At 49.1% G+C, this 20,657-nt stretch overlaps 6 protein-coding genes across 6 annotated transcripts; all 6 read right to left on the bottom strand.

The window, feature by feature from the left end:
* Nucleotides 1-148: 148 nt before the first annotated feature.
* LOC129527912 (TATA-box-binding protein-associated factor 11-like protein 5) lies at nt 149-3,374 on the bottom strand. The gene is made up of 3 exons (XM_063700467.1): nt 3,346-3,374; nt 1,109-1,187; nt 149-749 (listed from the first exon to the last, which is right to left on the bottom strand). Exons 1-3 carry the CDS (start codon nt 3,372-3,374, stop codon nt 159-161), a joined length of 699 nt encoding a protein of 232 aa, XP_063556537.1. The 3' UTR covers nt 149-158.
* A 205-nt stretch (nt 3,375-3,579) lies between these two features.
* On the bottom strand, nt 3,580-6,805 carry LOC129527909 (TATA-box-binding protein-associated factor 11-like protein 5). Its single transcript, XM_063700466.1, has 3 exons — nt 6,777-6,805; nt 4,540-4,618; nt 3,580-4,180 (listed from the first exon to the last, which is right to left on the bottom strand). The coding sequence occupies exons 1-3, from the start codon at nt 6,803-6,805 to the stop codon at nt 3,590-3,592; spliced, it is 699 nt and encodes a 232-aa protein (XP_063556536.1). The 3' UTR covers nt 3,580-3,589.
* A 205-nt stretch (nt 6,806-7,010) lies between these two features.
* LOC129527890 (TATA-box-binding protein-associated factor 11-like protein 5) lies at nt 7,011-10,236 on the bottom strand. The gene is made up of 3 exons (XM_063700465.1): nt 10,208-10,236; nt 7,971-8,049; nt 7,011-7,611 (listed from the first exon to the last, which is right to left on the bottom strand). The coding sequence occupies exons 1-3, from the start codon at nt 10,234-10,236 to the stop codon at nt 7,021-7,023; spliced, it is 699 nt and encodes a 232-aa protein (XP_063556535.1). The 3' UTR covers nt 7,011-7,020.
* A 205-nt stretch (nt 10,237-10,441) lies between these two features.
* LOC115931232 (TATA-box-binding protein-associated factor 11-like protein 5) lies at nt 10,442-13,667 on the bottom strand. The gene is made up of 3 exons (XM_063700464.1): nt 13,639-13,667; nt 11,402-11,480; nt 10,442-11,042 (listed from the first exon to the last, which is right to left on the bottom strand). Exons 1-3 carry the CDS (start codon nt 13,665-13,667, stop codon nt 10,452-10,454), a joined length of 699 nt encoding a protein of 232 aa, XP_063556534.1. The 3' UTR covers nt 10,442-10,451.
* Nucleotides 13,668-13,872: 205 nt separating this feature from the next.
* Nucleotides 13,873-17,098, bottom strand: LOC129527892 (TATA-box-binding protein-associated factor 11-like protein 5). The gene is made up of 3 exons (XM_063700463.1): nt 17,070-17,098; nt 14,833-14,911; nt 13,873-14,473 (listed from the first exon to the last, which is right to left on the bottom strand). Exons 1-3 carry the CDS (start codon nt 17,096-17,098, stop codon nt 13,883-13,885), a joined length of 699 nt encoding a protein of 232 aa, XP_063556533.1. The 3' UTR covers nt 13,873-13,882.
* A 205-nt stretch (nt 17,099-17,303) lies between these two features.
* On the bottom strand, nt 17,304-20,529 carry LOC129527897 (TATA-box-binding protein-associated factor 11-like protein 5). The gene is made up of 3 exons (XM_063700462.1): nt 20,501-20,529; nt 18,264-18,342; nt 17,304-17,904 (listed from the first exon to the last, which is right to left on the bottom strand). The coding sequence occupies exons 1-3, from the start codon at nt 20,527-20,529 to the stop codon at nt 17,314-17,316; spliced, it is 699 nt and encodes a 232-aa protein (XP_063556532.1). The 3' UTR covers nt 17,304-17,313.
* Nucleotides 20,530-20,657: the final 128 nt, after the last annotated feature.

Below are 20,657 nucleotides of genomic sequence, written 5' to 3'. Positions count from 1 at the left end.
ATCCAGGTAAGGGCAACTTCACACTTTAAGACACTAAGATCGTGGGTAAATCCAGGTGGGACTGGGATGCGGGAGCTCCAGCAAACACACTCCTGTCATTGGAAGATGAACGCGGTACCTATTCCTGCACACGCAGACCCTGCCCTCTGGCCTTGGGCCTAGAACATGATTCTTTTGCAGTTGCTGTTGGGGAAGAGGCCCTTGGGCTTTAACCTGCGAACGGCCTCCCTTAAATGCTTGGGCTGCAGCGGGGGCGTCTCTCCCCACATCTCACACACGTCCAGGGCCTCTTCCACCACCTCCCCAACAAAGACCTTGGCTATTCCAGCCATGGCAATGGCCGCGTTCTCAGACACCGAACTGCCAGTGATAGCCCGCATCAGACCCGCAATGCGTGCTCTTGGGAAAGCTGACCGGCGACACACTTCGTAGCGGGACAGCTGCTCCTCAGACATGGCAGACAGCAGGGTTGTCATCCTCTGAGCCTCCTCTGCATCCACGGTGGGCTTCCTCTCCTTCTTGCCTTTCGTATGTGTTTTCCGTCTTTTGGCTGCGGGAGGAGCTGAGGCTGAGGCCTCATTGTCACCTTCTGTGAGGTCCATGACATCCTCACTCCTGAGCTCACCTTCCTGATCCCTGGGTTCTTCCAAGTTCCCATCTAGGTCCTCAGGGATTCCATCCTTCTTGCTGCCCTTCAGACCTCGGGGCATGGCGAGCATCTCAGCAGACACACCTGTTTGCCTGCCGGTCTCCACGGGTGAGATTCAAGTCCGCTCCGTGACAGCAGCTGTACAGGCAGAAGTTCCGGCTGGGGTGGTTTGATTATGGATCTGCGAGGAGAACCTTTCAAAGATCTTAGCTGCTGTGTCTCTGCCGAGCCAGTTTCGCCGTAACCGGACACAGCTCCCGGCCTCCCCTTCCCACACACAAACACACACACACTGAATTCTCTCACTTCCACAATGGGAAGAAACTTGTGGAAGGAGAGTATGTCAGTTTTAGGTCAATGCAGAACGAATTCTCACCAATTTTGGATGTTTAAAACAAACACCAGCTCACCGGTCAGAAGTTCTGCTAGGCCAAGTGACTGCCTCCCGCTCAGAGTCACACGAGGGACCTCCAGGATGGGTCTGGCTGTGTGGTCGTTGCCTCCACCTGAGAAGGGTCTGGCTTCGATCTGATTCGAGCTGGTGGCAGAATTCAACAATGCCTTAGGGTTGTGAGCCCCAGGCCCACTTGTTTGTTCTGCCTGCTGCCGTGAGGATGCTCTCGGCTCCTGCCAGGTCCGGGCTGTGAGGCTCCCTGGGTGTGCACAGCCAGTGCTGGGGAATCTCCCACAGGGGAGCGTAATCACAGGGGGGTTCAGTCCTCCCTTGTGAAGGGCTCAGATGATTGGATTAGACCCAGCCCTTAGCAGCCGTTGGTTCAGGATATCCCTAATCTAATCAGGAAGTTGGGCGGGCACATCAATTCATGCTTCCGCCCACACCCAAGGGAGGGGCAGACACGGGGCGAGTGTCTGAGGGGCGGGAAGTGCAGGGGGCATTTCAGAATTCAGTCTTCTTCACAGAATCGCAAAGTTCACATTTCACAACAATAAAGAAACTATTTACAGTACAAATGAGACATTTTATGAAGTTGAGCATTAGAAAACTTCGATGTCTGAGGAAAAAACTCTCTAACGCACAGGGAAACAAGCGGTCTATCAAATACTCTGAAAATAAAATGGGCTGGGTGAGGGAAACGTGAAAATATTATTTCAATTTTATTTTACGTCATTTTAGTTTAGTTTAGTTTAGTTTAGTTTATTTGTTTATTTTTGAGACGGAGTCTCGCTCTGTCCCCCAGGCCGGATTACAGTGGCCTGATCTCAGCCCACTGCAGCCTCGGCATCCTAGGCTCAACGGATTCTCCTGCCTCAGCCTCCAGAGCAGCTGGGACTAAATGTGCGCGCTACCACGACAGGCGAACTTTTGTAGTTTTTCAAGTAGAGACGAGGTTTCACCATTTTGGCCAGGCTGGTCTTGAACTGCTGACTTCAGGTGATCTGCCCCACTTTGGCTTCCCAAAGTGAAGGGACTATAGGCGCGAGCCACCGCGCCCAGACTATCATAGTTTCACACTGAAGCCTGAAGCTGCTCTGCCTTAGGATTTTTCCCGAGTTTTACTTTCTTGTCGGGATGAGTTGCTAGTTCATATTTTCTGTTGGATCTTTTAGAAAGGCATTACTGATGAGATTATGGCTTTCTCACAAGAAATACTACTTTGGCGAAACTCTACTGAAATTATCAGTACCTTAAGTCTCCAATACTTATCAAGTACAATAGTTGAACATGGCATGGTAGCTGAAAGTGTGAGAGGCAGAATTTGGCAGACTCCATGTTTTTCCATTTCGATGGTTTCAGGTTTTTTGGTTTCAGCCAAACTAAAGAATGTCCTCACGAGCTGTCAATTCACAGGTCACCACAGACAATTTTTGAAACTGAATCACGGTGTAATTTTTGGCGTATGATCTGTGAGCTGTGCTGGGAAGGTTCACGCTGATTCCGTAATAAATCTCGGGTTTTGACTCTATAGCGAAAAATTACTCTTTTCCATCATGAAGGTAAAGCAGAGTATGTACAAGTAGGGTGTGGAATAACCTTGTCACCCGTGACGAACCGACTTGGTCCAATACTTTAAGGACTTCTCCAATGTCTCCGTACTCAGGTTTGATTTTCTGAGTGGATCATCGGTAGAATGAATAAAATCAAGAATCCTCTAAGGCAATGTTGGGAACTAAATTTCGGTGTCTCCGGAAGCACTGGAAAAATCACCATGTGTAGCGAAAGTGAAGTATCAATAGGCTCTCTCTGTGTCCTTTAAACCGCCCGTATGATCGTTACAAATGGCGGCTTGAGGAAAGGTGGTTTTGGAATTGGTTTCTCTCTAGTCTTACGTGACGTGTCTATACTATATTGCATCATAATACAGGAAAGGGTCACCTGCTGACATAAAGCACAGCAGGCAGGAATAGAAGGGTCAACTTAGGGGGAAAAAAAAAGTGCTTTGTGATTTCACTTTGATGTCTGCAGTTTGGAAAACAGTTGAACAGCTTAACTGTTTTCGTGATGACTCGCAAAAATACATGTGAGCATTGAAAATGTACAGAAGAACAACAATCGGGGAAACATTTCTGCAAGCTCCAATTACTGGAACCCAGACATAAGCATACAAGCTGAGACACAGCTACACCAGGCTTCAGCAGGAAACCCTACAGATCTCCTGGGAAGGGCTTCTTCCCTCTCTGAATGCAGCTACCTGTCCACGGGATGCTCTAGGCCCAGGCACCTTGATTCCTCCTACCGGAAAGACATAGAAAAACGCCTCCACATCCCGCTAAAACGCCCAAACATTTAGCCAAGGCTCCTATGAAACGATCTGCTGTCTTCATCCAGGTAAGGGCAACTTCACACTTTAAGACACTAAGATCGTGGGTAAATCCAGGTGGGACTGAGATGCGGGAGCTCCAGCAAACACACTCCTGTCATTGGAAGATGAACGCGGTACCTATTCCTGCACACGCAGACCCTGCCCTCTGGCCTTGGGCCTAGAACATGATTCTTTTGCAGTTGCTGTTGGGGAAGAGGCCCTTGGGCTTTAACCTGCGAACGGCCTCCCTTAAATGCTTGGGCTGCAGCGGGGGCGTCTCTCCCCACATCTCACACACGTCCAGGGCCTCTTCCACCACCTCCCCAACAAAGACCTTGGCTATTCCAGCCATGGCAATGGCCGCGTTCTCAGACACCGAACTGCCAGTGATAGCCCGCATCAGACCCGCAATGCGTGCTCTTGGGAAAGCTGACCGGCGACACACTTCGTAGCGGGACAGCTGCTCCTCAGACATGGCAGACAGCAGGGTTGTCATCCTCTGAGCCTCCTCTGCATCCACGGTGGGCTTCCTCTCCTTCTTGCCTTTCGTATGTGTTTTCCGTCTTTTGGCTGCGGGAGGAGCTGAGGCTGAGGCCTCATTGTCACCTTCTGTGAGGTCCATGACATCCTCACTCCTGAGCTCACCTTCCTGATCCCTGGGTTCTTCCAAGTTCCCATCTAGGTCCTCAGGGATTCCATCCTTCTTGCTGCCCTTCAGACCTCGGGGCATGGCGAGCATCTCAGCAGACACACCTGTTTGCCTGCCGGTCTCCACGGGTGAGATTCAAGTCCGCTCCGTGACAGCAGCTGTACAGGCAGAAGTTCCGGCTGGGGTGGTTTGATTATGGATCTGCGAGGAGAACCTTTCAAAGATCTTAGCTGCTGTGTCTCTGCCGAGCCAGTTTCGCCGTAACCGGACACAGCTCCCGGCCTCCCCTTCCCACACACAAACACACACACACTGAATTCTCTCACTTCCACAATGGGAAGAAACTTGTGGAAGGAGAGTATGTCAGTTTTAGGTCAATGCAGAACGAATTCTCACCAATTTTGGATGTTTAAAACAAACACCAGCTCACCGGTCAGAAGTTCTGCTAGGCCAAGTGACTGCCTCCCGCTCAGAGTCACACGAGGGACCTCCAGGATGGGTCTGGCTGTGTGGTCGTTGCCTCCACCTGAGAAGGGTCTGGCTTCGATCTGATTCGAGCTGGTGGCAGAATTCAACAATGCCTTAGGGTTGTGAGCCCCAGGCCCACTTGTTTGTTCTGCCTGCTGCCGTGAGGATGCTCTCGGCTCCTGCCAGGTCCGGGCTGTGAGGCTCCCTGGGTGTGCACAGCCAGTGCTGGGGAATCTCCCACAGGGGAGCGTAATCACAGGGGGGTTCAGTCCTCCCTTGTGAAGGGCTCAGATGATTGGATTAGACCCAGCCCTTAGCAGCCGTTGGTTCAGGATATCCCTAATCTAATCAGGAAGTTGGGCGGGCACATCAATTCCTGCTTCCGCCCACACCCAAGGGAGGGGCAGACACGGGGCGAGTGTCTGAGGGGCGGGAAGTGCAGGGGGCATTTCAGAATTCAGTCTTCTTCACAGAATCGCAAAGTTCACATTTCACAACAATAAAGAAACTATTTACAGTACAAATGAGACATTTTATGAAGTTGAGCATTAGAAAACTTCGATGTCTGAGGAAAAAACTCTCTAACGCACAGGGAAACAAGCGGTCTATCAAATACTCTGAAAATAAAATGGGCTGGGTGAGGGAAACGTGAAAATATTATTTCAATTTTATTTTACGTCATTTTAGTTTAGTTTAGTTTAGTTTAGTTTATTTGTTTATTTTTGAGACGGAGTCTCGCTCTGTCCCCCAGGCCGGATTACAGTGGCCTGATCTCAGCCCACTGCAGCCTCGGCATCCTAGGCTCAACGGATTCTCCTGCCTCAGCCTCCAGAGCAGCTGGGACTAAATGTGCGCGCTACCACGACAGGCGAACTTTTGTAGTTTTTCAAGTAGAGACGAGGTTTCACCATTTTGGCCAGGCTGGTCTTGAACTGCTGACTTCAGGTGATCTGCCCCACTTTGGCTTCCCAAAGTGAAGGGACTATAGGCGCGAGCCACCGCGCCCAGACTATCATAGTTTCACACTGAAGCCTGAAGCTGCTCTGCCTTAGGATTTTTCCCGAGTTTTACTTTCTTGTCGGGATGAGTTGCTAGTTCACATTTTCTGTTGGATCTTTTAGAAAGGCATTACTGATGAGATTATGGCTTTCTCACAAGAAATACTACTTTGGCGAAACTCTACTGAAATTATCAGTACCTTAAGTCTCCAATACTTATCAAGTACAATAGTTGAACATGGCATGGTAGCTGAAAGTGTGAGAGGCAGAATTTGGCAGACTCCATGTTTTTCCATTTCGATGGTTTCAGGTTTTTTGGTTTCAGCCAAACTAAAGAATGTCCTCACGAGCTGTCAATTCACAGGTCACCACAGACAATTTTTGAAACTGAATCACGGTGTAATTTTTGGCGTATGATCTGTGAGCTGTGCTGGGAAGGTTCACGCTGATTCCGTAATAAATCTCGGGTTTTGACTCTATAGCGAAAAATTACTCTTTTCCATCATGAAGGTAAAGCAGAGTATGTACAAGTAGGGTGTGGAATAACCTTGTCACCCGTGACGAACCGACTTGGTCCAATACTTTAAGGACTTCTCCAATGTCTCCGTACTCAGGTTTGATTTTCTGAGTGGATCATCGGTAGAATGAATAAAATCAAGAATCCTCTAAGGCAATGTTGGGAACTAAATTTCGGTGTCTCCGGAAGCACTGGAAAAATCACCATGTGTAGCGAAAGTGAAGTATCAATAGGCTCTCTCTGTGTCCTTTAAACCGCCCGTATGATCGTTACAAATGGCGGCTTGAGGAAAGGTGGTTTTGGAATTGGTTTCTCTCTAGTCTTACGTGACGTGTCTATACTATATTGCATCATAATACAGGAAAGGGTCACCTGCTGACATAAAGCACAGCAGGCAGGAATAGAAGGGTCAACTTAGGGGGAAAAAAAAAGTGCTTTGTGATTTCACTTTGATGTCTGCAGTTTGGAAAACAGTTGAACAGCTTAACTGTTTTCGTGATGACTCGCAAAAATACATGTGAGCATTGAAAATGTACAGAAGAACAACAATCGGGGAAACATTTCTGCAAGCTCCAATTACTGGAACCCAGACATAAGCATACAAGCTGAGACACAGCTACACCAGGCTTCAGCAGGAAACCCTACAGATCTCCTGGGAAGGGCTTCTTCCCTCTCTGAATGCAGCTACCTGTCCACGGGATGCTCTAGGCCCAGGCACCTTGATTCCTCCTACCGGAAAGACATAGAAAAACGCCTCCACATCCCGCTAAAACGCCCAAACATTTAGCCAAGGCTCCTATGAAACGATCTGCTGTCTTCATCCAGGTAAGGGCAACTTCACACTTTAAGACACTAAGATCGTGGGTAAATCCAGGTGGGACTGGGATGCGGGAGCTCCAGCAAACACACTCCTGTCATTGGAAGATGAACGCGGTACCTATTCCTGCACACGCAGACCCTGCCCTCTGGCCTTGGGCCTAGAACATGATTCTTTTGCAGTTGCTGTTGGGGAAGAGGCCCTTGGGCTTTAACCTGCGAACGGCCTCCCTTAAATGCTTGGGCTGCAGCGGGGGCGTCTCTCCCCACATCTCACACACGTCCAGGGCCTCTTCCACCACCTCCCCAACAAAGACCTTGGCTATTCCAGCCATGGCAATGGCCGCGTTCTCAGACACCGAACTGCCAGTGATAGCCCGCATCAGACCCGCAATGCGTGCTCTTGGGAAAGCTGACCGGCGACACACTTCGTAGCGGGACAGCTGCTCCTCAGACATGGCAGACAGCAGGGTTGTCATCCTCTGAGCCTCCTCTGCATCCACGGTGGGCTTCCTCTCCTTCTTGCCTTTCGTATGTGTTTTCCGTCTTTTGGCTGCGGGAGGAGCTGAGGCTGAGGCCTCATTGTCACCTTCTGTGAGGTCCATGACATCCTCACTCCTGAGCTCACCTTCCTGATCCCTGGGTTCTTCCAAGTTCCCATCTAGGTCCTCAGGGATTCCATCCTTCTTGCTGCCCTTCAGACCTCGGGGCATGGCGAGCATCTCAGCAGACACACCTGTTTGCCTGCCGGTCTCCACGGGTGAGATTCAAGTCCGCTCCGTGACAGCAGCTGTACAGGCAGAAGTTCCGGCTGGGGTGGTTTGATTATGGATCTGCGAGGAGAACCTTTCAAAGATCTTAGCTGCTGTGTCTCTGCCGAGCCAGTTTCGCCGTAACCGGACACAGCTCCCGGCCTCCCCTTCCCACACACAAACACACACACACTGAATTCTCTCACTTCCACAATGGGAAGAAACTTGTGGAAGGAGAGTATGTCAGTTTTAGGTCAATGCAGAACGAATTCTCACCAATTTTGGATGTTTAAAACAAACACCAGCTCACCGGTCAGAAGTTCTGCTAGGCCAAGTGACTGCCTCCCGCTCAGAGTCACACGAGGGACCTCCAGGATGGGTCTGGCTGTGTGGTCGTTGCCTCCACCTGAGAAGGGTCTGGCTTCGATCTGATTCGAGCTGGTGGCAGAATTCAACAATGCCTTAGGGTTGTGAGCCCCAGGCCCACTTGTTTGTTCTGCCTGCTGCCGTGAGGATGCTCTCGGCTCCTGCCAGGTCCGGGCTGTGAGGCTCCCTGGGTGTGCACAGCCAGTGCTGGGGAATCTCCCACAGGGGAGCGTAATCACAGGGGGGTTCAGTCCTCCCTTGTGAAGGGCTCAGATGATTGGATTAGACCCAGCCCTTAGCAGCCGTTGGTTCAGGATATCCCTAATCTAATCAGGAAGTTGGGCGGGCACATCAATTCCTGCTTCCGCCCACACCCAAGGGAGGGGCAGACACGGGGCGAGTGTCTGAGGGGCGGGAAGTGCAGGGGGCATTTCAGAATTCAGTCTTCTTCACAGAATCGCAAAGTTCACATTTCACAACAATAAAGAAACTATTTACAGTACAAATGAGACATTTTATGAAGTTGAGCATTAGAAAACTTCGATGTCTGAGGAAAAAACTCTCTAACGCACAGGGAAACAAGCGGTCTATCAAATACTCTGAAAATAAAATGGGCTGGGTGAGGGAAACGTGAAAATATTATTTCAATTTTATTTTACGTCATTTTAGTTTAGTTTAGTTTAGTTTAGTTTATTTGTTTATTTTTGAGACGGAGTCTCGCTCTGTCCCCCAGGCCGGATTACAGTGGCCTGATCTCAGCCCACTGCAGCCTCGGCATCCTAGGCTCAACGGATTCTCCTGCCTCAGCCTCCAGAGCAGCTGGGACTAAATGTGCGCGCTACCACGACAGGCGAACTTTTGTAGTTTTTCAAGTAGAGACGAGGTTTCACCATTTTGGCCAGGCTGGTCTTGAACTGCTGACTTCAGGTGATCTGCCCCACTTTGGCTTCCCAAAGTGAAGGGACTATAGGCGCGAGCCACCGCGCCCAGACTATCATAGTTTCACACTGAAGCCTGAAGCTGCTCTGCCTTAGGATTTTTCCCGAGTTTTACTTTCCTGTCGGGATGAGTTGCTAGTTCATATTTTCTGTTGGATCTTTTAGAAAGGCATTACTGATGAGATTATGGCTTTCTCACAAGAAATACTACTTTGGCGAAACTCTACTGAAATTATCAGTACCTTAAGTCTCCAATACTTATCAAGTACAATAGTTGAACATGGCATGGTAGCTGAAAGTGTGAGAGGCAGAATTTGGCAGACTCCATGTTTTTCCATTTCGATGGTTTCAGGTTTTTTGGTTTCAGCCAAACTAAAGAATGTCCTCACGAGCTGTCAATTCACAGGTCACCACAGACAATTTTTGAAACTGAATCACGGTGTAATTTTTGGCGTATGATCTGTGAGCTGTGCTGGGAAGGTTCACGCTGATTCCGTAATAAATCTCGGGTTTTGACTCTATAGCGAAAAATTACTCTTTTCCATCATGAAGGTAAAGCAGAGTATGTACAAGTAGGGTGTGGAATAACCTTGTCACCCGTGACGAACCGACTTGGTCCAATACTTTAAGGACTTCTCCAATGTCTCCGTACTCAGGTTTGATTTTCTGAGTGGATCATCGGTAGAATGAATAAAATCAAGAATCCTCTAAGGCAATGTTGGGAACTAAATTTCGGTGTCTCCGGAAGCACTGGAAAAATCACCATGTGTAGCGAAAGTGAAGTATCAATAGGCTCTCTCTGTGTCCTTTAAACCGCCCGTATGATCGTTACAAATGGCGGCTTGAGGAAAGGTGGTTTTGGAATTGGTTTCTCTCTAGTCTTACGTGACGTGTCTATACTATATTGCATCATAATACAGGAAAGGGTCACCTGCTGACATAAAGCACAGCAGGCAGGAATAGAAGGGTCAACTTAGGGGGAAAAAAAAAGTGCTTTGTGATTTCACTTTGATGTCTGCAGTTTGGAAAACAGTTGAACAGCTTAACTGTTTTCGTGATGACTCGCAAAAATACATGTGAGCATTGAAAATGTACAGAAGAACAACAATCGGGGAAACATTTCTGCAAGCTCCAATTACTGGAACCCAGACATAAGCATACAAGCTGAGACACAGCTACACCAGGCTTCAGCAGGAAACCCTACAGATCTCCTGGGAAGGGCTTCTTCCCTCTCTGAATGCAGCTACCTGTCCACGGGATGCTCTAGGCCCAGGCACCTTGATTCCTCCTACCGGAAAGACATAGAAAAACGCCTCCACATCCCGCTAAAACGCCCAAACATTTAGCCAAGGCTCCTATGAAACGATCTGCTGTCTTCATCCAGGTAAGGGCAACTTCACACTTTAAGACACTAAGATCGTGGGTAAATCCAGGTGGGACTGGGATGCGGGAGCTCCAGCAAACACACTCCTGTCATTGGAAGATGAACGCGGTACCTATTCCTGCACACGCAGACCCTGCCCTCTGGCCTTGGGCCTAGAACATGATTCTTTTGCAGTTGCTGTTGGGGAAGAGGCCCTTGGGCTTTAACCTGCGAACGGCCTCCCTTAAATGCTTGGGCTGCAGCGGGGGCGTCTCTCCCCACATCTCACACACGTCCAGGGCCTCTTCCACCACCTCCCCAACAAAGACCTTGGCTATTCCAGCCATGGCAATGGCCGCGTTCTCAGACACCGAACTGCCAGTGATAGCCCGCATCAGACCCGCAATGCGTGCTCTTGGGAAAGCTGACCGGCGACACACTTCGTAGCGGGACAGCTGCTCCTCAGACATGGCAGACAGCAGGGTTGTCATCCTCTGAGCCTCCTCTGCATCCACGGTGGGCTTCCTCTCCTTCTTGCCTTTCGTATGTGTTTTCCGTCTTTTGGCTGCGGGAGGAGCTGAGGCTGAGGCCTCATTGTCACCTTCTGTGAGGTCCATGACATCCTCACTCCTGAGCTCACCTTCCTGATCCCTGGGTTCTTCCAAGTTCCCATCTAGGTCCTCAGGGATTCCATCCTTCTTGCTGCCCTTCAGACCTCGGGGCATGGCGAGCATCTCAGCAGACACACCTGTTTGCCTGCCGGTCTCCACGGGTGAGATTCAAGTCCGCTCCGTGACAGCAGCTGTACAGGCAGAAGTTCCGGCTGGGGTGGTTTGATTATGGATCTGCGAGGAGAACCTTTCAAAGATCTTAGCTGCTGTGTCTCTGCCGAGCCAGTTTCGCCGTAACCGGACACAGCTCCCGGCCTCCCCTTCCCACACACAAACACACACACACTGAATTCTCTCACTTCCACAATGGGAAGAAACTTGTGGAAGGAGAGTATGTCAGTTTTAGGTCAATGCAGAACGAATTCTCACCAATTTTGGATGTTTAAAACAAACACCAGCTCACCGGTCAGAAGTTCTGCTAGGCCAAGTGACTGCCTCCCGCTCAGAGTCACACGAGGGACCTCCAGGATGGGTCTGGCTGTGTGGTCGTTGCCTCCACCTGAGAAGGGTCTGGCTTCGATCTGATTCGAGCTGGTGGCAGAATTCAACAATGCCTTAGGGTTGTGAGCCCCAGGCCCACTTGTTTGTTCTGCCTGCTGCCGTGAGGATGCTCTCGGCTCCTGCCAGGTCCGGGCTGTGAGGCTCCCTGGGTGTGCACAGCCAGTGCTGGGGAATCTCCCACAGGGGAGCGTAATCACACGGGGGTTCAGTCCTCCCTTGTGAAGGGCTCAGATGATTGGATTAGACCCAGCCCTTAGCAGCCGTTGGTTCAGGATATCCCTAATCTAATCAGGAAGTTGGGCGGGCACATCAATTCCTGCTTCCGCCCACACCCAAGGGAGGGGCAGACACGGGGCGAGTGTCTGAGGGGTGGGAAGTGCAGGGGGCATTTCAGAATTCAGTCTTCTTCACAGAATCGCAAAGTTCACATTTCACAACAATAAAGAAACTATTTACAGTACAAATGAGACATTTTATGAAGTTGAGCATTAGAAAACTTCGATGTCTGAGGAAAAAACTCTCTAACGCACAGGGAAACAAGCGGTCTATCAAATACTCTGAAAATAAAATGGGCTGGGTGAGGGAAACGTGAAAATATTATTTCAATTTTATTTTACGTCATTTTAGTTTAGTTTAGTTTAGTTTAGTTTATTTGTTTATTTTTGAGACGGAGTCTCGCTCTGTCCCCCAGGCCGGATTACAGTGGCCTGATCTCAGCCCACTGCAGCCTCGGCATCCTAGGCTCAACGGATTCTCCTGCCTCAGCCTCCAGAGCAGCTGGGACTAAATGTGCGCGCTACCACGACAGGCGAACTTTTGTAGTTTTTCAAGTAGAGACGAGGTTTCACCATTTTGGCCAGGCTGGTCTTGAACTGCTGACTTCAGGTGATCTGCCCCACTTTGGCTTCCCAAAGTGAAGGGACTATAGGCGCGAGCCACCGCGCCCAGACTATCATAGTTTCACACTGAAGCCTGAAGCTGCTCTGCCTTAGGATTTTTCCCGAGTTTTACTTTCCTGTCGGGATGAGTTGCTAGTTCATATTTTCTGTTGGATCTTTTAGAAAGGCATTACTGATGAGATTATGGCTTTCTCACAAGAAATACTACTTTGGCGAAACTCTACTGAAATTATCAGTACCTTAAGTCTCCAATACTTATCAAGTACAATAGTTGAACATGGCATGGTAGCTGAAAGTGTGAGAGGCAGAATTTGGCAGACTCCATGTTTTTCCATTTCGATGGTTTCAGGTTTTTTGGTTTCAGCCAAACTAAAGAATGTCCTCACGAGCTGTCAATTCACAGGTCACCACAGACAATTTTTGAAACTGAATCACGGTGTAATTTTTGGCGTATGATCTGTGAGCTGTGCTGGGAAGGTTCACGCTGATTCCGTAATAAATCTCGGGTTTTGACTCTATAGCGAAAAATTACTCTTTTCCATCATGAAGGTAAAGCAGAGTATGTACAAGTAGGGTGTGGAATAACCTTGTCACCCGTGACGAACCGACTTGGTCCAATACTTTAAGGACTTCTCCAATGTCTCCGTACTCAGGTTTGATTTTCTGAGTGGATCATCGGTAGAATGAATAAAATCAAGAATCCTCTAAGGCAATGTTGGGAACTAAATTTCGGTGTCTCCGGAAGCACTGGAAAAATCACCATGTGTAGCGAAAGTGAAGTATCAATAGGCTCTCTCTGTGTCCTTTAAACCGCCCGTATGATCGTTACAAATGGCGGCTTGAGGAAAGGTGGTTTTGGAATTGGTTTCTCTCTAGTCTTACGTGACGTGTCTATACTATATTGCATCATAATACAGGAAAGGGTCACCTGCTGACATAAAGCACAGCAGGCAGGAATAGAAGGGTCAACTTAGGGGGAAAAAAAAAGTGCTTTGTGATTTCACTTTGATGTCTGCAGTTTGGAAAACAGTTGAACAGCTTAACTGTTTTCGTGATGACTCGCAAAAATACATGTGAGCATTGAAAATGTACAGAAGAACAACAATCGGGGAAACATTTCTGCAAGCTCCAATTACTGGAACCCAGACATAAGCATACAAGCTGAGACACAGCTACACCAGGCTTCAGCAGGAAACCCTACAGATCTCCTGGGAAGGGCTTCTTCCCTCTCTGAATGCAGCTACCTGTCCACGGGATGCTCTAGGCCCAGGCACCTTGATTCCTCCTACCGGAAAGACATAGAAAAACGCCTCCACATCCCGCTAAAACGCCCAAACATTTAGCCAAGGCTCCTATGAAACGATCTGCTGTCTTCATCCAGGTAAGGGCAACTTCACACTTTAAGACACTAAGATCGTGGGTAAATCCAGGTGGGACTGGGATGCGGGAGCTCCAGCAAACACACTCCTGTCATTGGAAGATGAACGCGGTACCTATTCCTGCACACGCAGACCCTGCCCTCTGGCCTTGGGCCTAGAACATGATTCTTTTGCAGTTGCTGTTGGGGAAGAGGCCCTTGGGCTTTAACCTGCGAACGGCCTCCCTTAAATGCTTGGGCTGCAGCGGGGGCGTCTCTCCCCACATCTCACACACGTCCAGGGCCTCTTCCACCACCTCCCCAACAAAGACCTTGGCTATTCCAGCCATGGCAATGGCCGCGTTCTCAGACACCGAACTGCCAGTGATAGCCCGCATCAGACCCGCAATGCGTGCTCTTGGGAAAGCTGACCGGCGACACACTTCGTAGCGGGACAGCTGCTCCTCAGACATGGCAGACAGCAGGGTTGTCATCCTCTGAGCCTCCTCTGCATCCACGGTGGGCTTCCTCTCCTTCTTGCCTTTCGTATGTGTTTTCCGTCTTTTGGCTGCGGGAGGAGCTGAGGCTGAGGCCTCATTGTCACCTTCTGTGAGGTCCATGACATCCTCACTCCTGAGCTCACCTTCCTGATCCCTGGGTTCTTCCAAGTTCCCATCTAGGTCCTCAGGGATTCCATCCTTCTTGCTGCCCTTCAGACCTCGGGGCATGGCGAGCATCTCAGCAGACACACCTGTTTGCCTGCCGGTCTCCACGGGTGAGATTCAAGTCCGCTCCGTGACAGCAGCTGTACAGGCAGAAGTTCCGGCTGGGGTGGTTTGATTATGGATCTGCGAGGAGAACCTTTCAAAGATCTTAGCTGCTGTGTCTCTGCCGAGCCAGTTTCGCCGTAACCGGACACAGCTCCCGGCCTCCCCTTCCCACACACAAACACACACACACTGAATTCTCTCACTTCCACAATGGGAAGAAACTTGTGGAAGGAGAGTATGTCAGTTTTAGGTCAATGCAGAACGAATTCTCACCAATTTTGGATGTTTAAAACAAACACCAGCTCACCGGTCAGAAGTTCTGCTAGGCCAAGTGACTGCCTCCCGCTCAGAGTCACACGAGGGACCTCCAGGATGGGTCTGGCTGTGTGGTCGTTGCCTCCACCTGAGAAGGGTCTGGCTTCGATCTGATTCGAGCTGGTGGCAGAATTCAACAATGCCTTAGGGTTGTGAGCCCCAGGCCCACTTGTTTGTTCTGCCTGCTGCCGTGAGGATGCTCTCGGCTCCTGCCAGGTCCGGGCTGTGAGGCTCCCTGGGTGTGCACAGCCAGTGCTGGGGAATCTCCCACAGGGGAGCGTAATCACACGGGGGTTCAGTCCTCCCTTGTGAAGGGCTCAGATGATTGGATTAGACCCAGCCCTTAGCAGCCGTTGGTTCAGGATATCCCTAATCTAATCAGGAAGTTGGGCGGGCACATCAATTCCTGCTTCCGCCCACACCCAAGGGAGGGGCAGACACGGGGCGAGTGTCTGAGGGGCGGGAAGTGCAGGGGGCATTTCAGAATTCAGTCTTCTTCACAGAATCGCAAAGTTCACATTTCACAACAATAAAGAAACTATTTACAGTACAAATGAGACATTTTATGAAGTTGAGCATTAGAAAACTTCGATGTCTGAGGAAAAAACTCTCTAACGCACAGGGAAACAAGCGGTCTATCAAATACTCTGAAAATAAAATGGGCTGGGTGAGGGAAACGTGAAAATATTATTTCAATTTTATTTTACGTCATTTTAGTTTAGTTTAGTTTAGTTTAGTTTATTTGTTTATTTTTGAGACGGAGTCTCGCTCTGTCCCCCAGGCCGGATTACAGTGGCCTGATCTCAGCCCACTGCAGCCTCGGCATCCTAGGCTCAACGGATTCTCCTGCCTCAGCCTCCAGAGCAGCTGGGACTAAATGTGCGCGCTACCACGACAGGCGAACTTTTGTAGTTTTTCAAGTAGAGACGAGGTTTCACCATTTTGGCCAGGCTGGTCTTGAACTGCTGACTTCAGGTGATCTGCCCCACTTTGGCTTCCCAAAGTGAAGGGACTATAGGCGCGAGCCACCGCGCCCAGACTATCATAGTTTCACACTGAAGCCTGAAGCTGCTCTGCCTTAGGATTTTTCCCGAGTTTTACTTTCCTGTCAGGATGAGTTGCTAGTTCATATTTTCTGTTGGATCTTTTAGAAAGGCATTACTGATGAGATTATGGCTTTCTCACAAGAAATACTACTTTGGCGAAACTCTACTGAAATTATCAGTACCTTAAGTCTCCAATACTTATCAAGTACAATAGTTGAACATGGCATGGTAGCTGAAAGTGTGAGAGGCAGAATTTGGCAGACTCCATGTTTTTCCATTTCGATGGTTTCAGGTTTTTTGGTTTCAGCCAAACTAAAGAATGTCCTCACGAGCTGTCAATTCACAGGTCACCACAGACAATTTTTGAAACTGAATCACGGTGTAATTTTTGGCGTATGATCTGTGAGCTGTGCTGGGAAGGTTCACGCTGATTCCGTAATAAATCTCGGGTTTTGACTCTATAGCGAAAAATTACTCTTTTCCATCATGAAGGTAAAGCAGAGTATGTACAAGTAGGGTGTGGAATAACCTTGTCACCCGTGACGAACCGACTTGGTCCAATACTTTAAGGACTTCTCCAATGTCTCCGTACTCAGGTTTGATTTTCTGAGTGGATCATCGGTAGAATGAATAAAATCAAGAATCCTCTAAGGCAATGTTGGGAACTAAATTTCGGTGTCTCCGGAAGCACTGGAAAAATCACCATGTGTAGCGAAAGTGAAGTATCAATAGGCTCTCTCTGTGTCCTTTAAACCGCCCGTATGATCGTTACAAATGGCGGCTTGAGGAAAGGTGGTTTTGGAATTGGTTTCTCTCTAGTCTTACGTGACGTGTCTATACTATATTGCATCATAATACAGGAAAGGGTCACCTGCTGACATAAAGCACAGCAGGCAGGAATAGAAGGGTCAACTTAGGGGGAAAAAAAAAGTGCTTTGTGATTTCACTTTGATGTCTGCAGTTTGGAAAACAGTTGAACAGCTTAACTGTTTTCGTGATGACTCGCAAAAATACATGTGAGCATTGAAAATGTACAGAAGAACAACAATCGGGGAAACATTTCTGCAAGCTCCAATTACTGGAACCCAGACATAAGCATACAAGCTGAGACACAGCTACACCAGGCTTCAGCAGGAAACCCTACAGATCTCCTGGGAAGGGCTTCTTCCCTCTCTGAATGCAGCTACCTGTCCACGGGATGCTCTAGGCCCAGGCACCTTGATTCCTCCTACCGGAAAGACATAGAAAAACGCCTCCACATCCCGCTAAAACGCCCAAACATTTAGCCAAGGCTCCTATGAAACGATCTGCTGTCTTCATCCAGGTAAGGGCAACTTCACACTTTAAGACACTAAGATCGTGGGTAAATCCAGGTGGGACTGGGATGCGGGAGCTCCAGCAAACACACTCCTGTCATTGGAAGATGAACGCGGTACCTATTCCTGCACACGCAGACCCTGCCCTCTGGCCTTGGGCCTAGAACATGATTCTTTTGCAGTTGCTGTTGGGGAAGAGGCCCTTGGGCTTTAACCTGCGAACGGCCTCCCTTAAATGCTTGGGCTGCAGCGGGGGCGTCTCTCCCCACATCTCACACACGTCCAGGGCCTCTTCCACCACCTCCCCAACAAAGACCTTGGCTATTCCAGCCATGGCAATGGCCGCGTTCTCAGACACCGAACTGCCAGTGATAGCCCGCATCAGACCCGCAATGCGTGCTCTTGGGAAAGCTGACCGGCGACACACTTCGTAGCGGGACAGCTGCTCCTCAGACATGGCAGACAGCAGGGTTGTCATCCTCTGAGCCTCCTCTGCATCCACGGTGGGCTTCCTCTCCTTCTTGCCTTTCGTATGTGTTTTCCGTCTTTTGGCTGCGGGAGGAGCTGAGGCTGAGGCCTCATTGTCACCTTCTGTGAGGTCCATGACATCCTCACTCCTGAGCTCACCTTCCTGATCCCTGGGTTCTTCCAAGTTCCCATCTAGGTCCTCAGGGATTCCATCCTTCTTGCTGCCCTTCAGACCTCGGGGCATGGCGAGCATCTCAGCAGACACACCTGTTTGCCTGCCGGTCTCCACGGGTGAGATTCAAGTCCGCTCCGTGACAGCAGCTGTACAGGCAGAAGTTCCGGCTGGGGTGGTTTGATTATGGATCTGCGAGGAGAACCTTTCAAAGATCTTAGCTGCTGTGTCTCTGCCGAGCCAGTTTCGCCGTAACCGGACACAGCTCCCGGCCTCCCCTTCCCACACACAAACACACACACACTGAATTCTCTCACTTCCACAATGGGAAGAAACTTGTGGAAGGAGAGTATGTCAGTTTTAGGTCAATGCAGAACGAATTCTCACCAATTTTGGATGTTTAAAACAAACACCAGCTCACCGGTCAGAAGTTCTGCTAGGCCAAGTGACTGCCTCCCGCTCAGAGTCACACGAGGGACCTCCAGGATGGGTCTGGCTGTGTGGTCGTTGCCTCCACCTGAGAAGGGTCTGGCTTCGATCTGATTCGAGCTGGTGGCAGAATTCAACAATGCCTTAGGGTTGTGAGCCCCAGGCCCACTTGTTTGTTCTGCCTGCTGCCGTGAGGATGCTCTCGGCTCCTGCCAGGTCCGGGCTGTGAGGCTCCCTGGGTGTGCACAGCCAGTGCTGGGGAATCTCCCACAGGGGAGCGTAATCACACGGGGGTTCAGTCCTCCCTTGTGAAGGGCTCAGATGATTGGATTAGACCCAGCCCTTAGCAGCCGTTGGTTCAGGATATCCCTAATCTAATCAGGAAGTTGGGCGGGCACATCAATTCCTGCTTCCGCCCACACCCAAGGGAGGGGCAGACACGGGGCGAGTGTCTGAGGGGCGGGAAGTGCAGGGGGCATTTCAGAATTCAGTCTTCTTCACAGAATCGCAAAGTTCACATTTCACAACAATAAAGAAACTATTTACAGTACAAATGAGACATTTTATGAAGTTGAGCATTAGAAAACTTCGATGTCTGAGGAAAAAACTCTCTAACGCACAGGGAAACAAGCGGTCTATCAAATACTCTGAAAATAAAATGGGCTGGGTGAGGGAAACGTGAAAATATTATTTCAATTTTATTTTACGTCATTTTAGTTTAGTTTAGTTTAGTTTAGTTTATTTGTTTATTTTTGAGACGGAGTCTCGCTCTGTCCCCCAGGCCGGATTACAGTGGCCTGATCTCAGCCCACTGCAGCCTCGGCATCCTAGGCTCAACGGATTCTCCTGCCTCAGCCTCCAGAGCAGCTGGGACTAAATGTGCGCGCTACCACGACAGGCGAACTTTTGTAGTTTTTCAAGTAGAGACGAGGTTTCACCATTTTGGCCAGGCTGGTCTTGAACTGCTGACTTCAGGTGATCTGCCCCACTTTGGCTTCCCAAAGTGAAGGGACTATAGGCGCGAGCCACCGCGCCCAGACTATCATAGTTTCACACTGAAGCCTGAAGCTGCTCTGCCTTAGGATTTTTCCCGAGTTTTACTTTCCTGTCGGGATGAGTTGCTAGTTCATATTTTCTGTTGGATCTTTTAGAAAGGCATTACTGATGAGATTATGGCTTTCTCACAAGAAATACTACTTTGGCGAAACTCTACTGAAATTATCAGTACCTTAAGTCTCCAATACTTATCAAGTACAATAGTTGAACATGGCATGGTAGCTGAAAGTGTGAGAGGCAGAATTTGGCAGACTCCATGTTTTTCCATTTCGATGGTTTCAGGTTTTTTGGTTTCAGCCAAACTAAAGAATGTCCTCACGAGCTGTCAATTCACAGGTCACCACAGACAATTTTTGAAACTGAATCACGGTGTAATTTTTGGCGTATGATCTGTGAGCTGTGCTGGGAAGGTTCACGCTGATTCCGTAATAAATCTCGGGTTTTGACTCTATAGCGAAAAATTACTCTTTTCCATCATGAAGGTAAAGCAGAGTATGTACAAGTAGGGTGTGGAATAACCTTGTCACCCGTGACGAACCGACTTGGTCCAATACTTTAAGGACTTCTCCAATGTCTCCGTACTCAGGTTTGATTTTCTGAGTGGATCATCGGTAGAATGAATAAAATCAAGAATCCTCTAAGGCAATGTTGGGAACTAAATTTCGGTGTCTCCGGAAGCACTGGAAAAATCACCATGTGTAGCGAAAGTGAAGTATCAATAGGCTCTCTCTGTGTCCTTTAAACCGCCCGTATGATCGTTACAAATGGCGGCTTGAGGAAAGGTGGTTTTGGAATTGGTTTCTCTCTAGTCTTACGTGACGTGTCTATACTATATTGCATCATAATACAGGAAAGGGTCACCTGCTGACATAAAGCACAGCAGGCAGGAATAGAAGGGTCAACTTAGGGGGAAAAAAAAAGTGCTTTGTGATTTCACTTTGATGTCTGCAGTTTGGAAAACAGTTGAACAGCTTAACTGTTTTCGTGATGACTCGCAAAAATACATGTGAGCATTGAAAATGTACAGAAGAACAACAATCGGGGAAACATTTCTGCAAGCTCCAATTACTGGAACCCAGACATAAGCATACAAGCTGAGACACAGCTACACCAGGCTTCAGCAGGAAACCCTACAGATCTCCTGGGAAGGGCTTCTTCCCTCTCTGAATGCAGCTACCTGTCCACGGGATGCTCTAGGCCCAGGCACCTTGATTCCTCCTACCGGAAAGACATAGAAAAACGCCTCCACATCCCGCTAAAACGCCCAAACATTTAGCCAAGGCTCCTATGAAACGATCTGCTGTCTTCATCCAGGTAAGGGCAACTTCACACTTTAAGACACTAAGATCGTGGGTAAATCCAGGTGGGACTGGGATGCG

This window comes from Gorilla gorilla, chromosome 19, assembly GCF_029281585.2.
Source record: "Gorilla gorilla gorilla isolate KB3781 chromosome 19, NHGRI_mGorGor1-v2.1_pri, whole genome shotgun sequence".
Taxonomy (NCBI): Eukaryota; Metazoa; Chordata; class Mammalia; order Primates; family Hominidae; genus Gorilla; species Gorilla gorilla.
This window is presented reverse-complemented; position numbering and strand designations above follow the sequence as displayed.

What these genes read in the sequence shown, in the direction of transcription:
- LOC129527912 (XM_063700467.1), bottom strand. Translation starts at nt 3,374, where the DNA reads ATGTGGAGGCGTTTTTCTATGTCTTTCCG. An exon ending in CGTTTTTCTATGTCTTTCCG is followed by an intron (nt 1,188 to 3,345) that starts GTAGGAGGAATC and finishes TTCTGCCACCAG; the next exon opens with CTCGAATCAGATCGAAGCCA. An exon ending in CCATCCTGGAGGTCCCTCGT is followed by an intron (nt 750 to 1,108) that starts GTGACTCTGAGC and finishes TCACCCGTGGAG; the next exon opens with ACCGGCAGGCAAACAGGTGT.
- LOC129527909 (XM_063700466.1), bottom strand. Translation starts at nt 6,805, where the DNA reads ATGTGGAGGCGTTTTTCTATGTCTTTCCG. An exon ending in CGTTTTTCTATGTCTTTCCG is followed by an intron (nt 4,619 to 6,776) that starts GTAGGAGGAATC and finishes TTCTGCCACCAG; the next exon opens with CTCGAATCAGATCGAAGCCA. An exon ending in CCATCCTGGAGGTCCCTCGT is followed by an intron (nt 4,181 to 4,539) that starts GTGACTCTGAGC and finishes TCACCCGTGGAG; the next exon opens with ACCGGCAGGCAAACAGGTGT.
- LOC129527890 (XM_063700465.1), bottom strand. Translation starts at nt 10,236, where the DNA reads ATGTGGAGGCGTTTTTCTATGTCTTTCCG. An exon ending in CGTTTTTCTATGTCTTTCCG is followed by an intron (nt 8,050 to 10,207) that starts GTAGGAGGAATC and finishes TTCTGCCACCAG; the next exon opens with CTCGAATCAGATCGAAGCCA. An exon ending in CCATCCTGGAGGTCCCTCGT is followed by an intron (nt 7,612 to 7,970) that starts GTGACTCTGAGC and finishes TCACCCGTGGAG; the next exon opens with ACCGGCAGGCAAACAGGTGT.
- LOC115931232 (XM_063700464.1), bottom strand. Translation starts at nt 13,667, where the DNA reads ATGTGGAGGCGTTTTTCTATGTCTTTCCG. An exon ending in CGTTTTTCTATGTCTTTCCG is followed by an intron (nt 11,481 to 13,638) that starts GTAGGAGGAATC and finishes TTCTGCCACCAG; the next exon opens with CTCGAATCAGATCGAAGCCA. An exon ending in CCATCCTGGAGGTCCCTCGT is followed by an intron (nt 11,043 to 11,401) that starts GTGACTCTGAGC and finishes TCACCCGTGGAG; the next exon opens with ACCGGCAGGCAAACAGGTGT.
- LOC129527892 (XM_063700463.1), bottom strand. Translation starts at nt 17,098, where the DNA reads ATGTGGAGGCGTTTTTCTATGTCTTTCCG. An exon ending in CGTTTTTCTATGTCTTTCCG is followed by an intron (nt 14,912 to 17,069) that starts GTAGGAGGAATC and finishes TTCTGCCACCAG; the next exon opens with CTCGAATCAGATCGAAGCCA. An exon ending in CCATCCTGGAGGTCCCTCGT is followed by an intron (nt 14,474 to 14,832) that starts GTGACTCTGAGC and finishes TCACCCGTGGAG; the next exon opens with ACCGGCAGGCAAACAGGTGT.
- LOC129527897 (XM_063700462.1), bottom strand. Translation starts at nt 20,529, where the DNA reads ATGTGGAGGCGTTTTTCTATGTCTTTCCG. An exon ending in CGTTTTTCTATGTCTTTCCG is followed by an intron (nt 18,343 to 20,500) that starts GTAGGAGGAATC and finishes TTCTGCCACCAG; the next exon opens with CTCGAATCAGATCGAAGCCA. An exon ending in CCATCCTGGAGGTCCCTCGT is followed by an intron (nt 17,905 to 18,263) that starts GTGACTCTGAGC and finishes TCACCCGTGGAG; the next exon opens with ACCGGCAGGCAAACAGGTGT.